Here is a 27,307-nt window from a genome sequence, read left to right on the forward strand (position 1 = left end):
GCTCCTCCCCAACGTGCTTGTTTCCTCACATTTTAGGAGACGATTAATAATTCTTGTCCATTTTACAAACACATAGTCAAATGAAAAACACTTATATCCACAAGTCTCTGGCAAAGTTTGTTTTATATTATCGTTTTTCTAATTACCAAACCAAATTTAGAATTTTTAGACATAGGCTTTTTAGGAAAAAATGATACATACCTATCATTTCTAACAAGTATTGTCATTTTTATTTAAAAGAATTTTGAGGGGGCTTCCTTGGTGGCGCAGTGGTTAAGAGTCCGCCTGCCGATGCAGGGGACGTGGGTTCGTGCCCCTGTCCGGGAAGATCCCACATGCCGCGGAGCGGCTGGGCCCATGAGCCATGGCCTCTGAGCCTGCACGCCTGGAGCCTGTGCTCCGTAACGGGAGAGGCCACAACAGTGAGAGGCCCGCGTACTGCAAAAAAAAAAAAAAAAGAATTTTGAGGGAAATTTTGATAAATTATTTGGAAATAGGAATTAAACTCTCAAAATAACTCTATTGCATGGATGAGAGTTATTAACGTCTACCTCAATAAGCAAATCATTTAGAATGTTTTCATATATATTTGCTACCATGATGTCTTGACTGCTTAAATAGCCAATGAATAAAGATGAATAAAGATTTACATGAATTTTAACTTGATTTTTGTCTCCTGTGGAGTAAAATCATCTCTAAACATTTTGAGTGTCAGAAATTAGATAATTATTTTGAAAGACTGAGAATGGCAACTTCAGCATCTCACCAGGGAGTCAAAGCACAGTTACACGTATTTGTCATAAATGACATCATTTTAATTGCAGTTGATTATTGTGTTTTATATTTGGAATTGTGACTACTTGAAAGCCTGTTATAGAATAAAGTTTTTTGTTGTTTTGAATATTTTATCTTAGAAATATTAGCATTAATAACAATTCGGAGTAGTTTCCCCAATACCTGTGGATTTTATCCTACTTTTGTTTTATGTTGAAATCAATTTTAGTTGCTTTACTCAACTTCATTGCTCCTGATGCATTCGCTTTATTATGGGTTAGCAGATCTTGCATTGGAACTGAATTTAAAAATAAGCATCTGGCTCCACTTAAAGCTCTGAAAATGCAAGTTGTTCTTTGCATTTATTAAACGCTTTCCTACTTACAGAATAGAAATGGATAGTGTTTGCTTAAAGATACACTATGACCAATGAACTTTTCAGTAGCTGTAAATGATAACATGTGTCTGACTTCCCAAAACATTTCTGTAAGGATATTATTGCCTTATTTGTCCAAGCATCCAAGTCCCTGTGCTTGAGTACAAAATAACCTATCAAGAATATAGTAACCATATGTGTTGCTTTCTTGTTTTTCTAACAAGCCAGCCATATATGACTAGAATGGCAATAGGAAGATGGTTGCTTTTTAAGGTTTTCACTTAATATAAAATTTTGATGAGCTATTTTTATTAATGAATAAGATATTTTTACTTAAATAAGCATTTGATTTAAAATTTGCTTTGACTAAATATCCATATAAAGCCAGTAGTTTTCACTCTTAAAAATGCTTTTTTAAAAACATTAACTTACTGTATATTCTATATAAACCTAATTCTACTCCAATAAAATTATTTATTTTAAACATTTAGGTGTCAGACAAAGAGAAAATAGACCAACTTCAAGAAGAGCTTCTGCATACCCAGGTAATTCTGATGAGTAAAAAGAACCAGAAAGTTTTTCTTAAACTCTGAGTTTGGTGGTATGGAAATTTATCTTTTTAACAAAGCAAAATTTAGAGTGGCTTAATGATAGAACCTTATTATTATAAGTAGATGCTCCCCCAAATGCAAAAACTAATTGAGAAATAAGGAATAATGAAGGAACTTGATAAGTTTAATTAACTAATTTATGTGTAAAAACCTATTTTTTAGTGAATCTTATGCTTCTAATTTTAAAGAAAAACTACGGCAAAAACTGGGGAAAGTGACCTGTCCTTATATAAATCTGTGTTTGCAATTTTACATTGATAGGCTAATTAAGTAACAGTTAAAGAAATTGGAGTTGAGTCTACCACAGTTCTTCTCTGAAGCCCAAAGCCAATCAGATAATAACCTTTCCAAAGGTATTTCTAACACTACTATGAAAAGTTATTCTCTTATAATTGATGATAACAATTATCATTAAAGACTTTTTCTGTGCAATGTAATTGAGTAGGTAACATTCTAGTGAAAAGTTGCCCCATCACCCACTCTATCTTTAGTTATTCTATGTAGATACAATGACATGCAATAATTAAGAATAAGTTAAAAAGACTTATTGGGTCTCTCTTTTTAGGGGAAAAAAATACAAGGACAATCTAGATGAAATTAGGAACTAGTATATTTTGAGTCCCAGGTTTTCTTAATATCTATGCATTATTCTTACACTTGACTATATGTTAGAATAGCGTGTGCTCTGAGCAGCACTGTATATATTTGTTATGGCTTCCCAGTCAGGTGATTACAATCTGCAGGCAGGGATTAAGAATCATTGGCCTCAGAATGTGGTCTCTGCAGCATTAGCATCAGTAATGTCCTTTGGGAACTTGTTTGAAATGCAGATTATTGGTCCCATCCCATCTTCACTGAGTGGGAAGCTCTGGGTGTAGAACTGAGCAATCTTTGTTCTTAAAAACCCTCAAGTGATTCTGATGAATTCTTAAGTTTGAGAATTACTGGTCTAGACGTCTTTGCAGGATGACCCAGCAGCACATCTCTGTAGGAAGACTGCAGATTGGCACCTGTACTAAAGAGTGTTTCCAGCCCCAGAAAATGTAGACCCCGTAATTGATTCCATATTTACCAGGAAGTGAGCCAGTGGAAATCCTGCCACCCCTATATATACCTATTGATATCAACCCTTCAATTTGTACAGTTGTTGTCAGCTGCTAGGCATTGACAAACACTTGATGGAGAGGTCATGATGTAATAATAGCGTTATCTATATCAGTAGTGTCCAGTAGAAATATAATGCAAGCCATGCACTGTAAAATTTTTACATTAAGTAAGGGTGAAAAGAAATAGGTAGAATTTTGATGTTAATAATAAATTTAACCCAGCAGATCTAAAATAATATCATTTAAACATCTAATTAGTGTAAGAAATATTAATGTGGTGTTTATGTATTTTTACTGAATTATAGAAATCTGGTGTGTATTTTATACTTAACTCATCTCCATTCAGGCTAGCCACATTTCAAGTGCTCAGTACCTGCATGTGGCTAGTGGCTACCATCCATATTAGACAGCACAGACTAATTCTTAGATAACTACCAGTATTTTGTTATATATACTATTACTACAGATAGATGAACAAATTCTGTAAAAATATATTTATAATAGAATCTAGCCTGTAGTTCTACCTGTCTCGTACTATTACATAATATTTTCTTTAATTTGGCTTAAGCTGGACATTCTCTGAGGATAGAGCCGTGATCTCTTGTTATTTACTGTATGCTTGGAAGATTATAACAACCTAACATTTTCTAAGAAATATTTTCCATTATAAGAGTCATGTTATTGTAAGTTGGACATAAACATCCAGTTGGTTATAGGAAAGAGTAATTCTTAATAGTTTTCTGAACATTGTTAATGTTTAGAGAAGAAATAATAGTGTACAGAGAAGACCAATTAGAAAAGGATCACATTTATTCTAGAAGAACATTGTATAGCCAAGCATCTACTTTGACAAAAAAGCCTGTCTAAATGTATTAGTTTTCTTTAAATTGTTCTTATATCAATATTTTAAAAATTAATGTGTAATTTCTGGCCACAGAAACTTACCAAAACTTGGAAGAGTTTGACCCCTCAACTCAGACCTGTATTCAAAACTCTGTGACCTTAGATAGGCTACCAAGCATCCCTGACCTCTGATTCCTAATCTGTATAACCTTGGCCTCACTTGAAGGCTTACGGGAGTTAATGCAGGTCAAACAGTCAGTAAAGGGCCTGTCACATACTGAATAGTCAGGTACTGTTAGCTATTTTTATTTTATATCATTTTTATAAAATAATATGGGGGATGGGGAGAGTTTGAATTTTTGTCAAATGTCCCTTTAATGAAGACTTAAAATTTTGTTGTAATAGGAAATATTGCTTCATAGAGGATACTTAAGAACTTCCTTCTTCAACTCCTTTCATTTTTAGTATTTTTAATAATTTCTTCAACATAAACAGCAAAGACTTTTCCAAACAAAATTCCAATTGAAATAGAAAACTATAATGAAGCTCATTGTTTGAGATAATATTCATAATTTATTTGTTCAACATTTTCATAGATGACTTTTAAATGAAATAATTCATTTTAAGTAGGCAGGAGATATTGCTTCAGGATCTTGGAAGATTTTAATTTACCCTTAATGTTATTTTTTAACCCATCTCTTTCTTATAAAGTTATGTGTATTATATTGTTGCAGTTAAAGTACCAGAGAATCTTGGAACGGCTAGAAAAGGAGAACAAAGAATTGAGAAAATTAGTATTACAGAAAGATGACAAAGGCATCCATCACAGAAAGCTTAAGGTACTTTAAGTTTGTCTTAATTTGTTCGCTCTCAGAACTTTACCACTTCACATTGTGTGTTGATCAATACCGGATTTTAAGGAACTGCAAAGGGTTCTATCCTTTTATTTCTAACCTGATATGCTTAGGAGATAGGGAGGTCTCTTCCTAAGACTTTCCACAAATTATAATCTTCAAACATTTATTTTATACTATATCCATAAATTTTCATACTTTCAAGAGTCATTTCTTGTGAATCAGTTTATTTTTTCTGAAATATTTAGTTTATCTCTAGGTTTACTTAATTTATACAGCTATAAAACCAGCAGTGTAAGTTGATAGAAAGTTACATGTCTTATTTTCATTGCCTTACTTGTATTGCCACTCAATGAAGAGCCCACTTCCTCCAGTTTTACAATAGTTAATGTTTTCTTCTGGAAGGTTCCTTAGACATTTTAAAGTAGTTTTGAAAAAGCATGCTGGTATTGTTATCATCAGCACATTGGTAATTACCATTATCAGTTAATTAAATCTTTTTATTCCCCACTAAACCAACCTTTATGTGCTAAATGAAATTGAAGTAATTCTTTTAACTTAAATGTCATATAAGTAAACAGAATATGTACGTAGCAAAACTGCAATAAATCATGGCACATTCATTTTGTAGCCAAGGTGCAAAGATATATAGCCCTAGTTTAACCAACATGTATTAATAGTTGTGACTCCAAATTACGACTGCATAAAACAAATAAATAGCATGACTTTATTTATAAGTCAGCACATGGCAGATGGGAAAAACCACATCCAAGTGTTAATATATATTGAGAATTATATATATTAACACTGAGAAATTGTATTTTCTCTCATAAAATGAAATGGTAATGAAAATTCGAAAAGTTTTTGGTTTATTTTTAGGTGGAGGGGATAACAGTTGCTTTCCTTTTATTTCTAGGTGTTGAGAGATGAAAGTCAGTGTAGACCCTCATTTTGTTCCTACTTTGGCACTGAAACTTACCTTTAATTATTAAATGCTTGATAGTAACCTTTTTCCCAGGCGTGTGTATATGTTCAATCATTCCTCAAATACTTGAAGCTTATAGTTTTCCAGGCACCGTGTTTGATACTGTTTTTACTGAGATGTCTGCCCCTGGTGCTCTCACATTTTAGTCTGCCCAGTTATCAGTGTACACTAGTCATTCATACTGATTTAACAATAATCTTGGTGATTCTTTCTCTACCAGTTCTTCAGTCTCTCTTTCTCTCCCACTCTGACGCATACACCAAACATTCCTTTCAGCTGGTCACCTGACCCCTTATTGGGCGTTTTTTGGTGTTAATGGTCTTCCTTTGTTGGGCACTTAATGTTAGCTCTTCAATATTAAACAATAACCTCCTTCTTTTACCTTTTAATTAGAAGGTTCGGAAATCATGAATTAATATACTGTGTTAAATCATTGTCTCTTTAAAATAAATTTGATAAGAACATATGGAATTTTATTCTGTACTGTTTTACATTTACTAGGAATATTTATTTGCATAACTAGGAAAAGCAATACAATTACTATGGAAACATTTTGAATGTATCAGCTCTTTTATCGACACATCTGTGGTTTTTTAAAAATATTTTCACTATTTTATATTACTAATTTCTTGAATTTTATAGAAATCTTTGATTGACATGTACTCTGAAGTTCTTGATGTTCTGTCCGATTATGATGCCAGTTATAATACACAAGATCATCTGCCAAGGGTAAGTAAAAAATTAGTCCACAGTGAACTTGCCCATTAGCAAAAAAGCACTGTAGTTTTTAAAAAAGTTACATACATAATGCATACACATATGTATAGACATAGACAAAGACATAAAATTTTCTGTATAATATTCATGTGTTCTAGGTGATGCCCTAAGCATTGAATATTGTTTGACTCTTTATTTTGGTCCATTGGTTTACTTATATTTATGCATAATAAAGTAAGGCTTTCAGATATTTGGCATTATGTATTCATGATATCCATGATATTAAAATACCTGAATGGTGGGTAAGATTAGGTACATGAGTGAAATTTAACCTTATAGAATTGAAAATGTCTTTGTAAAGAGTAAACTAGCTATGGAAAAGATTTGTGGAATATTAATGTTAATGTGTTTTTAAAACTAGTGGTTTAAATTAGCATAAGTTTTTAATAAAAATTTGGCTGTAAATAATGGATCCAGTTAATGTTTTGCTGTTTATGTTTTCAATACACATCAATGTATGAACCATCATTTTTTTCTGGATGATATTTTAAAATCATTTAATTGTGGATAATTTTTAAGACTAAAACTTCTCAGCAGCATTCCAAATCTATTAAATTTAAGTTGGTATCAAAAGATATGAATATGTGGTATTTATTTTGTCATAAGGTTGTTGTGGTTGGAGATCAAAGTGCTGGAAAAACTAGTGTGTTGGAAATGATTGCTCAAGCACGAATATTCCCTAGAGGGTCTGGGGAGATGATGACACGTTCTCCGGTTAAGGTAAGAAAATAGGCCTTCTGGATTAATAGACACTGTGGTGGTCATTTTGTAATGTATTTAAATGTTGAAGCACTATGTTATACACTGAAACTAACATGATACTGTTTGTCAACTCTACTTCAGTTAAAAAGGAAAATAGGCCAAATGAAGTTCCTCAGGAAAGTAGTCACTTTAATGAAGTTTGTCCATTGTGTTAAAATGAAGAATTCTGACAAAAGAAATAATTGATATGTAGCATTTGGAATTATTGCTAGTGTAGAAATCAGTAGGCGGCATCCCTCAGGCATGAACAAAGATCAGGAGTTTTTCTTGCTGTAATGTAGACACAAGGATGTGTGTGTATGTTTTAACTCAGCTGATGGATGGAGTAGGTATAGAGTGATTGGAGAAATGGAAAATTGAAGTCACCAAGAATGAAGGCTAGAATAGTGGTAGAAAGTGAGACAATGAGGCTGATGCTGAAGTCTTGCAGAATTGAGGTCTGTTTATAATTACAACAGGCAGTCTAGTGTGATTCAGACAGTGCATCATTTGGGGTCTGGCTGTGATTTCAACCATGTTATGTAAAACTAGTTTCTTTTTCATTGCTTTGTGTTATTGTGTGAATATACCACACTTTATAGATCCGTTTTATTGTTGATGGGCATTTGGAATATTACAAATTTAGGGGGAAAAGAATGAACTGACTATATCATGCTCTGTAATTAACTGTAAAAATATTGTGAACCTACCTTTTACATTGTAACCAGCACCCTAATTGTAGTGGCTGTGGCTGATACTATATTTTAGGAAGGAGTTCACTTTCTTCCAGCAGGCAGATATCATGGACAGATTTCCTTGAAACAGACAAGGCTGTTCTCTTTTCAGTTTGTCATTACTTCACTAGTATTTACCAGGACTTCTCCTCCTTCATGGACTCTAAACTCCAGATTTTTGTCTCCCCTTGAAGAGTGAAATTGCCAAAATCTTGACTTAATGTTTTAACTTCTTTTTAACAGCTTCTTTTTTCCTTAATGTGCAAATGCCTTAAAGGGAAATTGTGCATAGAATGTAGGGCTCAGTTTTTGGAGATTTATTTCTGCTGTCCATTTTTCTCTGAGAGTTTGACATCTTAGATGGTGGCTGCTTGATAGCCCTGGAATCCGATTTTGTCTCTTCAACACAGTGAGACTGCTACAAGTTTTAAACTTCTCTTTCAGGCCACCATGTGCCACAAATCAGCAAATGCCCTGAGGGAAAATAGCTGCAGGAATATAGCCATCCAGATCCTTTGGGGTCCTGGACTCAGTCCAGGCTGCTCAGATGTCTTCAAACAGCTAGGTTTCATTTGTTATCCTCTGTATGCTCAGCTAATCTTAGTAGACAGAATTGTTTTTTAAAAGTGAAATCGAATCATTATAGAGAAGCTTGAAAAGTTACAACTGAAAAGTTAAGGAATGTGAAGTTTAGAAGTTCTCATGAAACCACTGACTGTTGACATATAAGTTGTTAGAGAATTTCTTGTTCAAATGTCACTCCTTGGGTGAAGGCTGCCTTAGTTCCCCTTAGTACTGCTCTCCTCTGTGGCATCCTAGGTTTTGCTACACAGACCTGTTCTCTCTGTATATTTCTCCCAGTATATAATGAGGCCTAAACCAGTTACAGTCGATTCTTCGAGTTCCCGCATCTGCAGTGCCTGACACAGTTGGCTCTCAATAAATAGGTGTTGAATAAATGAATTGTCCTTTACCTGAATTTACCTTTGAAGTGAAATGCAAGATTTCCTTTTAGTTCTTCAAGTTTTGAGATTGATGGCTTTCTGCTTGGTACTCTGTATAATGTTGACTGGAAAAGGAGAACCATATAAGTGCTGTGGGAATTAATAGGAATTGTAAATACAGTCTTCTCAATGTTCTGTTAATTTCAGGTGACTCTCAGTGAAGGCCCTCACCACGTGGCCTTGTTTAAAGATAGTTCTCGGGAGTTTGATCTTACCAAAGAGGAAGATGTAAGTAGAATTTGTATGAGGTTTATGTATGTAACTTTTTATAACATGTGTAAACTTACAAAAGACAACTAAATGGAATATTTAACTGAAGATTTCCTTAGGATTTTGTTGCTTTCCATTGATAGCTTGCAGCATTAAGACATGAAATAGAACTCCGAATGAGAAAAAACGTGAAAGAAGGCTGTACTGTTAGCCCTGAGGTAAGTGTTGCGATTCATTTCAACAATGTTTTATGGAAATCCAATGTTTATGGTTTGAAATCATGGTGTTAGCATTGATGTTTAGATTGCAGCTGTTCCAAGATACTTAGTCTTTTTTTTTCTTTTAATATTCCAAAGAATATTGTTTTGTGGATAATTTTCTATGATAATTACTGTTATGGTCAGAAAAAGCATAATTTTTTTCTGAGCTGCATATCTGAATGGATGAGATACAGAATTTTCAAAATATGTGTCACCAAAAAATTCCTAACAAGCTGCTTCCCAAAATTAGTTTTTTGGTTTTTGGATTTTTTTTCCCTGCACAGACCATATCCTTAAATGTAAAGGGCCCTGGACTACAGAGGATGGTGCTTGTTGACCTACCAGGTGTGATTAATGTAAGTATCTACAAAATGTGTGTTTTATTTTCCTATTGTGAAAGACATTTATAATGACATTTAAAACCTTTTTCTTCAAGACTGTGACATCAGGCATGGCTCCTGACACAAAAGAAACTATTTTCAGTATCAGCAAAGCTTATATGCAGAATCCTAATGCTATCATACTATGTATTCAAGGTAAGTTTTATTGAAAGATTTTAATTGCACTAATATTCTTCCTTACTTAGCAATCAAAGCTTTGTTCTACATATGCACGTTACATAAACATACAAAATAAATATGTTTTGTTATCTCCTCTTACTTGTTCGTTTTATTAGTAAATAGAATTGAAGTTGGTGATATTTTGATAAATTTCACTGTGTAGGCATCATAGACATTTTTATTGGCTAGAATGTCTTTTCATAACTAAGATAAAATATTAAGAAAAATTTTCTTACTATAATGTAGACACAAAGATGTAGCCTGTTGAAGTTTTTAGAACCTACTTTGTAACCATTACAGTGTCTTATTTATTTATTTATTTATGGCTGCGTTGGGTCTTTGTTGCTGCGCATGGGCTTTCTCTTTTGGAGAGTGCGGGCTACTCTTCCTTGCGGTGCGCGGGCTTCTCATTGTGGTGGCTTCTCTTGTTGCAGAGCATGGGCTCTAGGCCTGCGGGCTTCAGTAGCTATGACACATGGGCCCAGTAGTTGTGGCTCGCGGGCTCTAGAGCACAGGCTCAGTATTTGTGGCGCACGGGCTTACTTGCTCCTTGGCTCCTTGGCATGTGGGATCTTCCCGGACCAGGGCTTGAACCCGTGTTCCCTGCACTGGCAGGTGGATTCTTAACCACTGTGCCTCCAGGGAAGCCCTACAATGTCATTTTTCAATCTTTTTTTCAGATGGATCTGTGGATGCTGAACGCAGCATTGTTACCGACTTGGTCAGTCAAATGGATCCTCATGGAAGAAGGACAATATTTGTTTTGACCAAAGTAGACCTGGCAGAGAAAAATGTGGCTAGTCCAAGCAGGGTGAGGGCAAGTTCTTTATACAAGCTTCAGTTATGACAGGGACTGGTTGGGGGAATAAAAAATTTCCTTGTGAAATACAAGTAGTAATGGGATTTTTCTTGGTTCTCATTAAAAACAAAGTATTGTATAGTTATAGTAAATTACTTAAGTGCAATATCCAGGTATAAGTGAAATTCCACAATTGTAATCAGTTTGCTTCAAATACTTAAAACTGCTAATGTTGCTTACTCTAATTTAATTTAAATTTTGTATGTTGACATACAGTCATTAACCTCATTTGTAGTATTTTTTGTTATAGTTTAAACTTTTTTTTTAGTTGATGTTCATTAATTAATGTAAAACTAGTGACAGTTTAAATTCCTTTTGGGCCTTATTTTATTTTGTCCTGTTTTTTTAAAATTTTTTTATTATTTATTTTTTTCAGATAAACATTGCGTTTCTTAACTGATGAAAGACTGTGAGGCAGGTTTTCATAATAGAGAAGGCATTGGATGGGGTGTCAGGGCTCAGCATTCTTATCCATGCTCTACCACCAACCAGCTGCATGTCCTTGGGCAAATCTTGTTACTTTTCTGCATCCAGTCAGTGCACCGTCCAACCTATTAGTCTAGTTGATCTCTAGGTCATTTTCATTTCTGAGATTCTGTGACTTCTATTCATGGTATTCAGTGTCCCTTCTCTCCTCCTCCCTTAACAAGGAAAGTATTTTATTTCAAGGTACGATTGTGTGCAAGGTTTTTTAGGACATGCTCTCTACTTAATTATGAAGGCATAAAAAAGTGGGTAAAAGTGGGTAAAAGTGCACAATCTGTAGCCAGATTGCTTGGTTTCACACCTGCGCTACTGTTTGCTAGTTGTGTAACCTTAGGTAAGTTGTTTTACTTTTTCAGTGCTTTAGGCTTTCTCATCTGTTGGAAATGAAGATATTAATGGTACTGTCCCATAGGTAATGAAAACTTATTGAGTTAAATATCCATCGTAAAGTGGTTGAAATAGTGCTTGGCGCAAAAGTGTTATGTAAATAGTGGCTATCATCTGTTGTTATTATATCTTCATCCCCCATGGAACAACTTCAGATATAAGTACCCATCCCTCTGGCTACTGCTTAGAATTTCTGTTTTTCCCACCCGAAACTCTGTAGGACTATGCCTCTGTGATGGGGTTCCCAAGGCAGACCACCCCTAGACTCCCTGATTCCGTAGGACTCACAGGACTCAGTACATAGTCATACTTCCACCTAAGATTTTATTACAATGATAGGATGCAAAGCAAAATTACAAAATGAGAAGGTGCAGAAGGTGATATCTGAAGGAAACCAAGCTCAAGTTTCCAAGAGTTCTTTCCTAGTAGAGTCATACAGGAAATGCTTAATCCTGCCAGCAACAAGTTACTCATTAGAGACACAGCACCTAAGGTTTTTATCGGGGGCTGTTCATGTAGCCACCCTCAAGTACCAAGATTCCAGACGCCCAAGGGAAAGCAGATGCTCAGCATAAACCACATGGATTGCACAATGAGCCACTGTTATTTAGGGAAAGTTTTATATCAGTGTAGGGAATTGTTTACCAGTTAAGTTCCCAGATGCCAGCCAAGGACAGGCAGGCCTTTCTGAGGACAGCAATCTCAGGCCTGCTGTGTTAACTCTTTTCTGTACAGCCTCAGTGACCTTAGCTTTGCCTTATTTTTAAGGGTAAGGCCTGCCCTTGGCCGTATTGGTCCTGATAGGGAGGAGGGGAGAAGTGAGGTAGAAGCAAATTTCTGCGCTTCCTTCCCATTTCCCATCATTCCTTTCATTTTTCTCCTCTTCTTTAGGAAAATGAGTTTGCATTTCCTTTGAATACAGTTGAAGCTTATATCAGTCTTTTTTTATACCAAAGATTTAGCATTAGCCTAGAAATGTAACTTGTCTTAGAGGAGGGATTCTTATCTCAGTATTAATCTTAATGAGCTTCTGGGAGTAGGAACTCTTTTATGTTATGTGTGAATGATAGATCTCTGTGCAAATGTGCATTTTTCTGGAGACAGAGTCTGTAGTTTTTATTTCATTTAGAAAAGGAGTTTTGACCCTAAAAGAGTTGAGAACCACTGGATCCAAATTTTTTTTTTATAGAGTTAAAAAAAGAAAAAAAAAAAGACTGTCCAACTTTGTTAGAATTTAGATATTGGGGAAATAATAATAGCAGCTACTATTATTGTGTGCTTCTGCATGCCTGGCACTGTGTTAAGTATCATATAACCTTTTCAACTACCAGTTTGAAAAAGTTAAGTAGCTTACTTAAGGCCACACACCTAGTAAGTGCCAGAGAAGAAATTCAAACTAAGGCCTGACTCCAAAGCTCTATATGTCATTCCAAGTTCTAATTTTGGTACTTGAGTTTTAACAATACATTTTTAATATAACAAAACTAAATGTATTTCATTTTTTCCTCAAAGAGCAATTGAAATGCATTTTAGTACTTTTGTACAGACATATATAGCAGTTGAAATACATTTCAGTACTTTTGTACAGACATATATTTACCCAAACATATACGTATATAGCATTATTAAATTTGCTTTCTAAATAGCATGTTATGCTTTAAAAATTATGTAAACTTACATCTGTTTATTTTTCCCACTTTTGAAAATAGATTCAGCAGATAATTGAAGGAAAACTCTTCCCAATGAAAGCTCTAGGTTATTTTGCTGTTGTAACAGGAAAAGGTATGCAAAGACAGATTATTATAGTTTTTTGTTGTTTTCAAATAATAAAAATGAATTTTCTTAGTGAGAACTTTACCATCATCTCTCCCTAGGAAACAGCTCTGAAAGCATTGAAGCTATAAGAGACTATGAAGAAGAATTTTTTCAGAATTCAAAACTCCTAAAGTAGGTATCTTGTTTAAATATTTAAAGAATTTATAGTGAGGGAGTAGCTTCAGCTGTTTTCATTTAAAAGTTTGTTTTATAGCTATCAGTTTAACATTGAATTTCCAGAATTGAATTCCCAAATAGCGATCTGTATTTAATAAGCAAGTCCTCAAGCTACTCTGACAGAATTGGGAGCAGTTTATCACACAGTACAGTACATGCTGTTGTAATAAACTGCCCCTTGGCATATGGGCATCGGAGACCACACTGACACCACTTAAGTTGTTTTACTTATAAGGTGATTTTTTAAAATCAACACTTACATGTTTAAATGCGTGTACACATTTCTCTTACAGTATTGGGGAAAGTTGGAGTGAGGGGTGGGAGTGTGAAAGGGGTGTCCTTAAATAGATATTGACAGAAATTAACAGAAAATAAGATACTGACAGAAAAGCAAAGAGGAAAAGCTAAAGGGCAACTGAATTTTAAAACATTACAACATGTAGAGAGTCTCTTGAACTGGAAGAGTGCGTTTGCCTCTATATTAGTATAGTAAGTCAAGGTAGTCTTTTCACACGTAAGCTTGAGAATTGTCTGTTGGGTTGGGAGCTGGCAAGTGGGTAGAACTATGCTATCCAATATAGTGGTCACTAGCCTTGTGTGCTTGTTTAAATTTATTTATTTATTTTTGGCTGTGTTGGGTCTTTGTTGCTGCACGCATGTTTTCTCTAGTTTCAGCAAGCAGGGGCTACTCTTTGTTGCAGTGCGCGGGCTTCTCATTGCGGTGGTTTCTCTTGTTGCGGAGCACGGGCTCTAGGTGGCGTGGGCTTCAGTAGTTGTGGCTCTCGGGCTCTAGAGCACAGGCTCAGTAGTTGTGGCGCATGGGCTTAGTTGCTCTGCGGCGTGTGGGATCCTCTCACACCGGGGCTCGAACCCATGTCCCTTACACTGGCAGGCAGACTCTTAACCACTGTGCCACCAGGGAAGTCTCTAAATTTAAATTAGTTAACATTAAACAGAAGGAAAATGTGAGTTCCTCAGTCACACTAGCCACACATTTCAAGGGGTCAATAACCCCATGTGACTAGTAGCTACCATATTGGACAGCACGGGTATAGATTACTTTCCTCATCACAGAAAGTTCATTGGACCGCCCTAGTATAAAATGATTAAGTGGCTATTCTCATTATGTTGTAACAAGCACATTCTCAAACTTGGTGATAGTATTGTCCTTTCTGCCACTTTAATATACTTTAGCTCTGGTTATTGTTTTGTAGGACAAGCATGCTAAAGGCACACCAAGTAACTACAAGAAATCTCAGCCTTGCTGTTTCGGACTGCTTTTGGAAAATGGTACGAGAGTCAGTTGAACAACAGGCCGACAGTTTCAAAGGTAAGTTGGGTTTTTAAAATAAACTCTCAAATTTAGATATTTTATTAGCTGGCAGTCTTGGGCATCCATCAGATTCTTTACTTCCTTTGTTTTAACAGTTGCTTTTCATTCATTTACTATAAGATAGTATGTAGGAAAAGGAAAACTACAAATCTTCAGTTGTATGAGAGCAGGATTTTTCTTTTCAGGGGAAACATTACTAGGAGAACATTACAAAATTTAAACAGAAAGTTTGCAGTAGTGTTTGGGAGAAAGAACCTAGTATAACTATAGAGAACTCAGATTCTGCCTTTTTAGAGGAAAGAGAGGAAATGTGTTGGGAAGCAGAGCAGACAGTGTACTTTCAGCTACATTGTACTGGTTCCTCAATACCACGCTTTCCTGTTCCATGGCTTTGCTTGCTTCCGTAGTTTCATTTGGTGAGAGTATATCCTCCGCCCATTTTCTCATTAGGAAAGCCTACTTATTTATCCCATTAGTCCCTCAGCAACCTTGTAAGTGTTATTCTCATCTTACAGAAGAGCAAACTGAGGCAGAGAATAATGTACCTAAGTAACACACCCAGCATCAAACAGTAATAGATAATAGACCCAGGGTTTGAAGGGTTCAAAATCAGGATTGAGTTGGTGGTATGACTTCAGAGTCCCATGCTCTTAGCAGCTGTACTAAATTGTGTCAGCTGTGTGCTTTGTGGACTGAAAATGGAGAAACTAAAGTCAAAGGGATTAGTTTGGGAAACTGTTGTAATAATGCTATTCTGAGATATTGAGAGCCCAGAGTACTCAGGAGCTATCTGTGCACACTCAGAAATTCAGTTAATATAGCAGATATGTGAGAGATAGCCTTTAACCACTACATCTGGAACTGAAGAGAATCCTCAAACTTGAGCATTTTTCCTTCTTCCTCAGCAACACGTTTTAACCTTGAAACTGAGTGGAAGAATAACTATCCTCGCCTGCGAGAACTTGACCGGGTAATATTTATGTACCTCATGTATTTTGTATATATCTAATTTAGTATTGTGCTCTAACAAAGTTTATGTTGACAAGCAGAATCTGGTAAGCTAAATTGTTTTGGTTTTAACCATGATTACTAATTTAGAGTTGCAAGAATACATTTCCACGAACAGTTGTCACTTTTACAAATAACTTAAATTATTTATTACATAATAAAAAAAGTAATTAGGGATCATAGGATATCCAAACAAGTATTGAAAATCTTTTTCTGAAAAGGTGAAGAATAGTCTTTCAATGTCTTATAAATTAACATATTTATGTAATGTAAACTTAAAAATTATACATCAGCTTTTTAACCTTTTCACTGTTCATACTCTAAGTTCATAGGTCTTAAGTATTGGTTTTCCTTGATTTTAAAATGCCATCAGTTGTAAAACACAGCATCAGATTACTGTTAGTAATACACTAAATTAATGTGCGTTGATAACTTTCACATAACGTTTGTTATGTAAAAAACTTACCTGAACCAATGTTCCGTGAAAAACTGCATTCAGAGTTGAATAAGGTAGACGTGTGTCAGTGTCTTTGTCCTTATCTGGATATTGGCATTCCTAAAGAAAGAGACTAGAAGAGAAGAGCGTTACTTGTTGGTCAGGCATGCTTCAAAACTAAGTCCAGCCAGTAGCTTGTCAGAGGCCTTCCTTTTAGTTATCTCTGAAAATCATGGCAGGGCAAATTGACTATCTTATGAAAATCTTACTTACGTGTATCTATATTGCCTAGAACGAACTGTTTGAAAAAGCTAAAAATGAAATCCTCGATGAAGTTATCAGTCTGAGCCAGGTTACACCAAAACATTGGTGAGTATTTGACCTTTTCTCAAAGACTTTACTATGTGAATTATAATGGAATACTAAAACTTAGATTGATAAAGCAGTGATTTATTGTAGCCTTGGCCTGTCCCCCCAAACACTTAGTAAATAGGCAAGAACATAAAAGTATGTTTTTTTGCAGAATCTAACCACTATTCTAGTCTAACCAATTAAATATTTTAAGTATAATGAATTATGTATTTATTATATATCTCTGAGAAGAGATATTCTGAAAGATAGCTTTCTCCATGCTCTTTTTTTTTTTTTTTTTTTTTGCGGTATGCGGGCCTCTCACTGTTGTGGCCTCTCCCGTTGCGGAGCACAGACTCCACGGCCATGGCTCACGGGCCCAGCCGCTCCGCAGCATGTGGGATCTTCCGAGACCGGGGCACGAACCCGTGTCCCCTGCATCGGCAGGCGGACTCTCAACCACTGCGCCACCAGGGAAGCCCTCTCCATGCTCTTTTGAAATCTTCATTCATCTTAGGTTTTTCCTTATCTTAATAAATACATAATTTTGATTTCTATAAAATCATTTAGGTAAAAGTTTTATCGAATTGTGCTTTAGCTAAGTATCAAACAGTCTAACAAGACTGGTTGCTCTTGTTGGATTACACTTAGAGAACAAAACTACAGAGAAAATTGCTGTAGGAGAAGAGTATATTGCTTTCAAATTCTCACATCTGCATAAGAACACTGGTGCTTTTGTAATATGTGTCTGATATGTTTTGTACAGATCACATTTGAAATTGAATCCTGTTTGAGATTTTTTTTTAAATAGCAAGTAAATGCATTCTTTTGAAAAATACTCATGCAAATCGCTTTTAGGGCCAAGTGTCACCTTCAATTTATGTTTTATGTAAATATTGGCGCTCTTAAATATGTTGGAATGGCAGTAACCAAAATAGGTTCCATGTACCTCAAGCAAGCTATGTATAAATAGCTTAAATTTTAAATTTTTATAATCGTATTTTAATTAACAAATCCCTTATATAAAAATTACCTTTATAATGAAGTCTGTAGTTTAAGAATTTATTATTCTTGGAGCAGAACTGCCATTTATTATGAATATTTTCTGTAACTCTTATATTTGCTCAGTTGAAGATTATCAAAATGGAACTTAGACAGTAGTGTCCAGTCCTTAAGTTTGTATTCAGTACTACTAGTTTCCTTATGTTGGTGCCCTTTCTTCCTCAGTAGTGAACCCTTTTCTCTCTTCAAGTAGTCAAAATTTGCCTATTTTTAATCTCTCTCCTTATCCAAAAAAGAATTCTGATCTTATCTGTTGATTAATTAATCATATATATATATATATATACACACACAAAAAAAACTTGTTATCATTATTATTTGTATTTTAAGCCAGTTCTATGGCTTTCTATAAGTCATCCAGTTTTTGAACTTTGCAAGAGATAGAGATGTGTGTGTGTATATATGTATGTATGTGTATAGTATATACATATACACACATACACACAGAATGAATAGTACTACTTACCTTACTAGGTTGTATGAAGATAATGTACAGAAAAGTGATTTGTAAACTATGATAACTCATAATGCTATTTATGGGAGAAAAATGTGGTGCCTCTGTGAATTTCTGGCATCATCAAATGGAATGGTTAGTTTTGTTTGGACAGAGCAAGTCTGAAATCAAAGTGTACCTACACTTAAGCGAGCCTTGAAGATAAATCTAATTTACTTAACACACGGGTGGTGAAGGGAATTTGTGAAGGGACAAGAAACCTATATTGCCAGATTGCCTATTGAGAAGGCAAGGGAGAGAACTAGGACATCTGGCTGCTAGAGATTTATTCTTTGAGCTGCTGGATCTTTTCCTCACCACCCCTCCACCTCCGCCGCACCCTTTTTCCCCAGACGCTGTAGCTTAACACAAACATAGATCAAAATAGCAGGTCCTAATCTTAGCTGTTTGTGCCACATTGATTTCAACTGCATTGCACCCAAAATGTTTTATTTTTGTGACATAGTTGATGTTGTATCAGGTAGTATCTTTTTGCTGCTTAATACCTTATGTGACACTTTAGGATACAACTCTAAGATGTTTATAATTATTTAAGTCACAGGACTGTTTGATCTGTAGTTGGTAATTTGGAAGCACTGTTACAAGCATTTTGTCATTCTATACTTCAGTCATGTTTTAAGAAAGTTATTGGAGGTTTAGATTTGACATATGATTCATTAGAGTAAGAAATAGGCTCTCAGTGCTTTCACACAATATACTTGATCTTTAGGAGTCGATTACGGACACTAAGCAGGAGATAGTTATTTTATCCTTATTTAGAAGGATAGCTGGCAGGATTTATAGAAATACACTTAAAAATGGTATCGCAGTATGCATACAATTTTTGGTGAAAAGTATTAAGTTTATTTTGTTGAAGTTAAAAGAATGAAAGGAATATGGGAATGCACAGTTAAGTACCCTAACTCAGATGTAAGGAATCAAAAATGATTTCTTATAATTTGGGATTTAAAGAGTGAATAGATGCTAGGTAAAGGCAGTGACCAGAATATTGCAGAGGCCAAGAGGTGAGAGCAAGAAAAGTGACAGAAGTAACTGAAGACAGGTACCTATGGCTTTAGCATAGAAGGAGGCAAGAGGAAGAAGATGAAACGGTGGGTATAAGCAAGATATAGATGATTAAGGGCCTTAGAAACCATGTTTAGAAGCTTGAAATTTATCCGACAACCAGTGAGGGCCAATGAAGAGGTTTAGGCAAATTTGCATTTTAAAAAGATTTTTGTAGTAGGGAAAGTGGAATACAGGTGGAGAAAACTGAGCAAGGAGACAGTTGACTGTTGAAACAATCTAGACCAGAAGAGATAGTGGCTTGAACTTGAATAGTGGTTGTACAGGTGGAGAAGAGGAGACATTTTTGAGATATTTGAGAGGTTACCTAGAGGATAGAATTGACAGGATTTAGTGATTGGATGTGTAGGTAATGGAGAAGAGGAGTCAGTTAAAGACTGAGTACATCTATATCCAGTAATTATATTGCTAGGGCTCTATTGAAATGAAGATATTTTTGACGAAGATGAACACATAAGAATCTTCACCATGGTTTTGTTTATAAGTGTAAAATATTGAAAACTTGTGTTTTTATTTGTAATTACATAATATTTGATTTATCCATAGAGTGGATTACTATGCAACCATTGAAAAATGTAGGATGTCCACATGGAAAACTACATACAATATACTTTAATATTATATTTATTAAACAGTATGTGTAATATCACCTGTGTAAACACACACAAATAGTAATGTAGGCATTGATTTTTTTTTTTTTTTTTTTCTGTACGTGGGCCTCTCACTGTTGTGGCCTCTCCCGTTGCGGAGCACAGGCTCCGGACGCGCAGGCTCAGCGGCCATGGCTCACGGGCCCAGCCGCTCCGCGGCATGTGGGATCTTCCCGGACCGGGGCACAAACCCGTGTCCCCTGCATCGGCAGGCGGACTCTTAACCACTGCGCCACCAGGGAAGCCCGTCATTGATATTTTTAATGATAAATTAAGCTGTGAATAGTGGTCATTTAGTGAAAGAGACATTATGGAGGACTTCTTACTTTTTCTGTATTGGTTTTAAATTATATGGAGTAAGTCCTCTGCTTTAAAAGAAGAAATTTTCATTTTGAAAAAAAAATTTAATTAAAAGGGCATATAGGTAGGGTTCAGGAGATAAAGGGGGTGATAAATAGAACTATAATGGTAGTTGTATTTTGTGTATTAGTGGTATTTATCCCTGGACGATGGCAAAACTTAGAGAAGAAGTCTACAATCACCTAGAATATATACTGGGGGAACTGGTCGATGTGAGTAGAGGACTAATGGTCTGGAAGAGAGATTGTGGGGTAAGGAGAACATCCACTTCCTGACTCTGAAGCACATTCAGCTAATGAGCAGCTTCCAGGCAGCAGAATTTGAGGACGGTTACTGCCTGTAAGGGAGGGTCAGGAAAGGTTTGAAGATGTAAGGAAAAGGGAAAGAATGAGAATATAAAATGGTTTGTTTGTTATGGAACAAGGTATTGGAGGCACAATAAAAGTTATTCTGATGGAGGGGAGCAGGGGGAGTCTGGACGGAGGACAGCAGCTTAGTGATGAAAGGGCAAGTGAGCTGGGTAAGGATAAGTGACAGCAGCCACCTTTGGTGGATTGGGAAGCTGCAGCCTCCTTTGAGAAAGTTACCTAAGGCTTGTCAGAATTTGGTGGTGTGGAATTTTGTTATGATCTCCTTGAAAGGGTGTCTGGGTTGTAGAGTCCTGTCCCATAGACTCCTAGGAAGAGATTAACACACCATGTCTGTTCTGAGGCAGGAGCAGCAAAAGGCCTTTGTGGTCAGAGGCTGTATCCTGATTTTTTGTTCATCTTTCAGATATCTTGAGTTTGTGTTTAAAATTGTCTGAATAGATGGCCCTGACAGACTTCTTTTCTTCCATCTTGCTTTTGAAATTCTCCCATTATCTGTCATTAATGCCATGACTAAATGGACTTTGTCCTTTTGATCCTCTGGTGTATTCTCTCTGCATGTTCATTCTCTCTCTCTTTCCTTCCTTCCTCCCTTCTTTCCTTCCTTTTGTTTTTTATTGAAATATAGTTGACATGCAATATTATGTTAGTTTCAGTGCACTACATAGTGTTTTGTTTTAACATCTTTATTAGAGTATAATTGCTTTACAATGGTGTGTTAGTTTCTGCTTTATAACAAAGTGAATCAGTTATACATATACATATGTCCCCATATCTCTTCCCTCTTGCATCTCCCTCCCTCCCACCCTCCCTATCCCACCCCTCTAGGTAGTCACAAAGCACTGAGCTGATCTCCCTGTGCTATGTGGCTGCTTCCCACTAGCTATCTGTTTTACGTTTGGTAGTGTATATATGTCCATGCCACTCTCTCACTTTGTCCCAGCTTACCCTTCCCTCTCCCCATATCCTCAAGGACATTCTCTAGTAGGTCTGCATCTTTATTCCCGTCTTGCTCCTAGGTTCTCCTGACCATTTTCTTTTCTTTTTTTTAGATTCCATATATATATGTTAGCATATGGTATTTGTTTTTCTCTTTCTGACTTACTTCACTCTGTATGACAGTCTCTAGGTCCATCCACCTCACTACAAATAACTCAATTTCATTTCTTTTTATGGCTGAGTAATATTCCATTGTATATATGTGCCACAACTTCTTTATCGATTCATCTGGTGATGGACACTTAGGTTGTTTCCATCTCTTGCCTATTGTAAATAGAGCTGCAATGAACATTTTGGCACATGACTCTTTTTGAATTATGGTTTTCTCAGGGTATATGCCCAGTAGTGGGATTGCTGGGTCATATGGTAGTCCTCTTTTGAGATTTTTGAGGAACCTCCATACTGTTCTCCATAGTGGCTGTATCAATTTACATTCCCGCCAACAGTGCAAGAGGGTTACCTTTTCTCCACACCCTATCCAGCATTTATTGTTTGTAGATTTTTTGATGGTGGCCATTCTGACCAGTGTGAGATGATACCTCATTGTAGTTTTGATTTGCATTTCTCTAATGATTAATGATGTTGAGCATTCTTTCATGTGTTTGTTGGCAGCAATCTGTATATCTTCTTTGGAGAAATGTCTGTTTAGGTCTTCTGCCCATTTTTGGATTGGGTTGTTTGTTTTTTTGTTATTGAGCTGCATGAGCTGCTTATATATTTTGGAGATTAATCCTTTGTCAGTTGCTTCATTTGAAAATATTTTCTCCCATTCTGAGGGTTGTCTTTTGATCTTGTTTATGGTTTCCTTTACTGTGCAAAGGCTTTTAAGTTTCATTAGGTCCCTTTTGTTTATTTTTGTTTTTATTTCCATTTCTCTAGGAGGTGGGTCAAAAAGGATCTTGCTGTGATTTATGTCATAGAGTGTTCTGCCTATGTTTTCCTCAAAGAGTTTGATAGTGTCTGGCCTTACATTTAGGTCTTTAATCCATTTTGAGCTTATTTTTGTGTATTGTGTTAGGGAGTGATCTAATCTCAATACTTTTACATGTAGCTGTCCAGTTTTCCCAACACCACTTATTGAAGAGGCTGTCCTTTCTCCACTGTACATTCTGCCTCCTTTCTCAAAGATAAGGTGACCATATGTGCATGGGTGTATCTCTGGGCTTTCTATCCTGTTCCATTGATCTATATTTCTGTTTTTGTGCCAGTACCATACTGTCTTGATTACTGTAGCTTTGTAGTATAGTCTGAAGTCAGGGAGCCTGATTCCTCCACCTCCATTTTTCTTTCTCAAGATTGCTTTGGTTATTTGGAGTCTTTTGTGTTTCCATACAAATTGTGAAATTTTTTGTTCTAGTTCTGTGAAAAATGCCAGTGGTAGTTTGATAGGGATTGCATTGAATCTGTAGATTGCTTTGGGTAGTAGAGTCATTTTCACAGTGTTGTTGGTTGTTCCAATCCAAGAACATGGTATATCTCTCCATCTATTTGTATCATCTTTAATTTCTTTCATCAGTGTCTTATAATTTTCTGCATACAGGTCTTTTGTCTCCTTAGGTAGGTTTATTCCTAGATATTTTATTCTTTTTGTTGCAGTGGTAAATGGGACTGTTTCCTTAATTTCACTTTCACATTTTTCATCATTAGTGTGTAGGAATGCAAGAGGTTTCTGTGCATTAACTTTGTATCCTGCTACTTTACCAAATTCATTGATTAGCTCTAGTAGTTTTCTGGTAGCATCTTTAGGATTCTTTATGTATAGTATCATGTCATCTGCAAAGAGTGACAGCTTTACTACTTCTTTTCCAATTTGGATTCCTTTTATTTCTTTTTCTTCTCTGATTTCTGTGGCTAAAACTTCCAAAACTATGTTGAATAATAGTGGTGAGAGTGGGCAACCTGTCTTGTTCCTGATCTTAGTGGAAATGGTTTCAGTTTTTCACCATTGAGGATGATGTTGCCTGTGGGTTTGTCATGTATGGCCTTTATTATGTTGAAGGAAGTTCCCTCTATGCGTACTTTCTGCAGGGTTTTTATCATAAATGGATGTTGAATATTGTCAAAAGCTTTCTCTGCATCTGTTGAGATGATCATATGGTTTTTCTCCTTCAGTTTGTTAATATGGTGTATCATGTTGATTGATTTGCATATATTGAAGAATCCTTGCATTCCTGGGATAAACCCCACTTGATCATGGTGTATGATCCTATTAATGTGCTGTTGGATAGTGTTTGCTAGTATTTTGTTGAGGATTTTTGCATCTATGTTCATCAGTGATATTGGCCTGTAGTTTTCTTTCTTTGTGACATCTTTATCTGGTTTTGGTATCAGAGTGATGGTGGCCTCATAGAATGAGTTTGGGAGTGTTCCTACCTCTGCTATATTTGGAAGAGTTTGAGAAGGATAGGTGTTAGCTCTTCTCTAAATGTTTGATAGAATTCGCCTGTGAAGCCATCTGGTCCTGGGCTTTTGTTTGTTGGAAGATTTTTAATCACAGTTTCAATTTCAGTGCTTGTGATTGGTCTGTTCATACTTTCTATTTCTTCCTGCTTCAGTCTCAGCAGATTGTGCATTTTTAAGAATTTGTCCATTTCTTCCAGGTTGTCCAGTTTATTGGCATAGAGTTGCTTATAGTAATCTCTCATGATCCTTTGTATTTCTGCAGTGTCAGTTGTTACTTCTCCTTTTGCATTTCTAATGCTATTGATTTGAGTCTTCTCCCCTGGCTAATGGTTTATCAATTTTGTTAATCTTCTCAAAGAACCAACTTTTAGTCTTATTGATCTTTGCTATCTTTTCCTTCATTTCTTTTTCATTTATTTCTGATCTTATCTTTATGATTTCTTTCCTTCTGCTAATTTTGGGGTTTTTTTGTTCTTCTTTCTCTAATTGCTTTAGATGTAAGGTTAGGTTGTTTATTTGAGATGTTTCTTGTTTCTTAAGATAGGCTTGTATAGCTATAAACTTCCCTCTTAGAACTGCTTTTGCTGCATCCCATAGGTTTTGGGTTGTTGTGTTTTCATTGTCATTTGTTTCTAGGTATGTTTTGATTTCCTCTTTCATTTCTTCAGTGACCTCTTGGTTATTAAGTAGTGTGTTGTTTAGCCTCCATGTGTTTGTATTTCTTACAGGTCTTTTCCTGTAATTGATATGTAGTCTCATAGCGTTGTGGTTGAAAAAGATACTTGATACGATTTCCATTTTCTTAAATTTACCAAGGCTTGATTTGTGACCCAAGATGTGATCTATCCTGGAGAATGTTCCATGAGCACTTGAGAAGAATGTGTATTGTTTTTGGATGGAATGTCCTATAAATATCAATTAAGTCCATCTTGTTTAATGTATCATTTCAAGCTTGTGTTTCCTTATTTATTTTCATTTTAGATGATCTGTGCATTGGTGAATGTGGGGTGTTAAAGTCCCCTACTATAATTGTGTTACTGTCGATTTCCCCTTTTATGGCTGTTAGTATTTGCCTTATGTATTGAGGTGCTCCTATGTTGAGTGCATAAATATTTACAATTGTTACATCTTCTTGGACTGTCCCTTGACCATTATGTATTGTCCTTCTTTGTCTCTTGTAATGCTCTTTAACATCTCTTTTGTCTGATATGAGAATTGCTACGCCAGCTTGCTTTTGATTTCCATTTGCATTGAATATCTTTTTTCATCCCCTCACTTTCAGTCTGTATGTGTCCCTAGGTCTGAAGTGGGTCTCTTGTAGACAGCATATATACGGGTCTTGTTTTTGTATCCATTCAGCCAGTGTTTGTCTTTTGGTTGGAGCATTTAATCCATTTACATTTAAGGTAATTATCGATATGCATGTTCCTATTACCATTTTCTTAATTGTTTTGTGTTTGTTATTGTAGGTCTTTTCCTTCTCTTGTGTTTCCTGCCTAGAGAAGTTCCTTCAGCATTTGTTGTAAAGCTGGTTTGGTGGTGCTGAATTCTCTCAGCTGTCTGTAGAGCTTTTAATTTCTCTGTCAAATCTGAATGAGATTCTTGCTGAGTAGAGTAATCTTGGTTGTAGGTTTTTCTCTTTCATCACTTTAAATATGTCCTGACACTCTCTTCTGGCTTGCAGAGTTTCTGCTGAAAGATCAGCTGTTGACCTTATGGGGATTCCCCTATGGGTTACTTGTTGTTTTTCCCTTGCTGCTTTTAATATTTGTTCCTTGTATTTAATTTTTGATAGTTTGATTAATATGTGTCTTGGCGTGTTTCTCCTTGGAATTATCCTGTATTGGACTCTCTGTGCTTCCTGGGCTTGATTAACTATTTCCTTTCCCATATTAGGGAAGTTTGCAACTATAATCTATTCAGATATTTTCTGAGTCCCTTTCTTTATCTCTTCTTCTTCCGGGACCCCTATAGTTCGAATGTTGGTGTGTTTAATGGTGTCCCAGAGGTCTCTGAGTCTGTCCTCAGTTCTTTTCATTCTTTTTTCTTTATTCTGCTCTGCAGTAGTTATTTCCACTATTTTGTCTTCCAGGTCACTTATCCGTTCTTCTGCCTCAGTTATTCTGCTATTGATCCCACCTAGAGTATTTTTAATTTCATTTATTGTGTTGTTCATCGTTGTTTGTTTCATCTTTAGTTCTTCTAGGCCCTTGTTAAATGTTTCTTGCATTTTGTGTATGCTATTTCCAAGATTTTGGATCATCTTTACTATCATTATTCTGAATTCTTTTTCAGGTAGACTGCCTATTTCCTCTTCATTTGTTAGGTCTGGTGGGTTTTTATCTTGCTCCTTCATCTGCTGTGTGTTTTTCTGTCTTCTCATTTTGCTTATCTTACTGTGTTTGGGGTCTCCTTTTTGCAGGCTGCAGGTTCATAGTTCCCGTTGTTTTTGATGTCTGTCCCCAGTGGCTAAGGTTGGTTCAGTGGGTTGTGTAGTCTTCCTGGTGGAGGGGACTAGTGCCTGTGTTCTGGTGGATGAGGCTGGATCCTGTGTTTCTGGTGGGCAGCACCACGTCTGGTGGTGTGTTTTGGGGTGTCTGTAGCCTTATTATGATTTTAGGCAGCCTCTCTGCTAATGGATAGAGTTGTGTTCCTGTCTTGCTAGTTGTTTGGCATAGGATGTCCAGCACTGTAGCTTGCTGGTCGTTGAGTGGAGCTGGGTCTTGGCTTTGAGATGGAGATCGCTGGGAGATTTTCACTGTTTAATATTATGTGGAGCTGGGAGGTCTCTTATGGACCAGTGTCCTGAACTTGGCTCTCCCACCTCAGTGGCACAGCCCTGATGCCTAGCTGGAGCACCAAAGAGCCTGTCCTCCATACAGCTCAGAATAAAAGGGAGAAAAAATAGAAAAAAAGAAGAAGATAAAATAATTAAAAGAAAAAATAATTATTAAGAAAAAACGTTTTCTTAAGTAATTAAAAAAAACAACGGACAGACAGAACCGTAGGACAAATGGTAAAAGCAAAGCTATACAGACAAAATCACACACAGAAGCATACACATACACACAAACAAAAAGGGAAAACGGGAAAAAATATATATATATCGTTGCCCCCAAAGTCCACCTCCTCACTTTGGGATGATTTGTTGCCTATTCAGGTATTCCACAGTTGCAGGGTACCTCAAGTTGATTGTGGA

At 36.0% G+C, this 27,307-nt stretch overlaps 1 protein-coding gene across 7 annotated transcripts in view; it reads left to right on the forward strand.

The window, feature by feature from the left end:
* The window catches only part of OPA1 (OPA1 mitochondrial dynamin like GTPase), a 108,086-nt gene that overhangs the window by 22,157 nt on the left and 58,622 nt on the right, over nt 1-27,307 (forward strand). For all 7 annotated transcript variants that reach the window (XM_073804036.1, XM_019923047.3, XM_019923049.3 and 4 more), the window contains 14 exons: nt 1,642-1,695; nt 4,445-4,549; nt 6,192-6,278; nt 6,933-7,046; nt 8,953-9,033; nt 9,159-9,233; nt 9,560-9,631; nt 9,712-9,811; nt 10,516-10,646; nt 13,277-13,349; nt 13,442-13,514; nt 14,774-14,889; nt 15,798-15,862; nt 16,629-16,705. In XM_073804036.1, coding sequence (XP_073660137.1) covers nt 1,642-1,695; nt 4,445-4,549; nt 6,192-6,278; nt 6,933-7,046; nt 8,953-9,033; nt 9,159-9,233; nt 9,560-9,631; nt 9,712-9,811; nt 10,516-10,646; nt 13,277-13,349; nt 13,442-13,514; nt 14,774-14,889; nt 15,798-15,862; nt 16,629-16,705 — 1,223 coding nt within the window. The remainder of the gene's footprint in view (nt 1-1,641; nt 1,696-4,444; nt 4,550-6,191; nt 6,279-6,932; nt 7,047-8,952; nt 9,034-9,158; nt 9,234-9,559; nt 9,632-9,711; nt 9,812-10,515; nt 10,647-13,276; nt 13,350-13,441; nt 13,515-14,773; nt 14,890-15,797; nt 15,863-16,628; nt 16,706-27,307) is intronic.

This window comes from Tursiops truncatus, chromosome 4 (genome assembly GCF_011762595.2).
Source record: "Tursiops truncatus isolate mTurTru1 chromosome 4, mTurTru1.mat.Y, whole genome shotgun sequence".
NCBI classification, from domain to species: Eukaryota; Metazoa; Chordata; class Mammalia; order Artiodactyla; family Delphinidae; genus Tursiops; species Tursiops truncatus.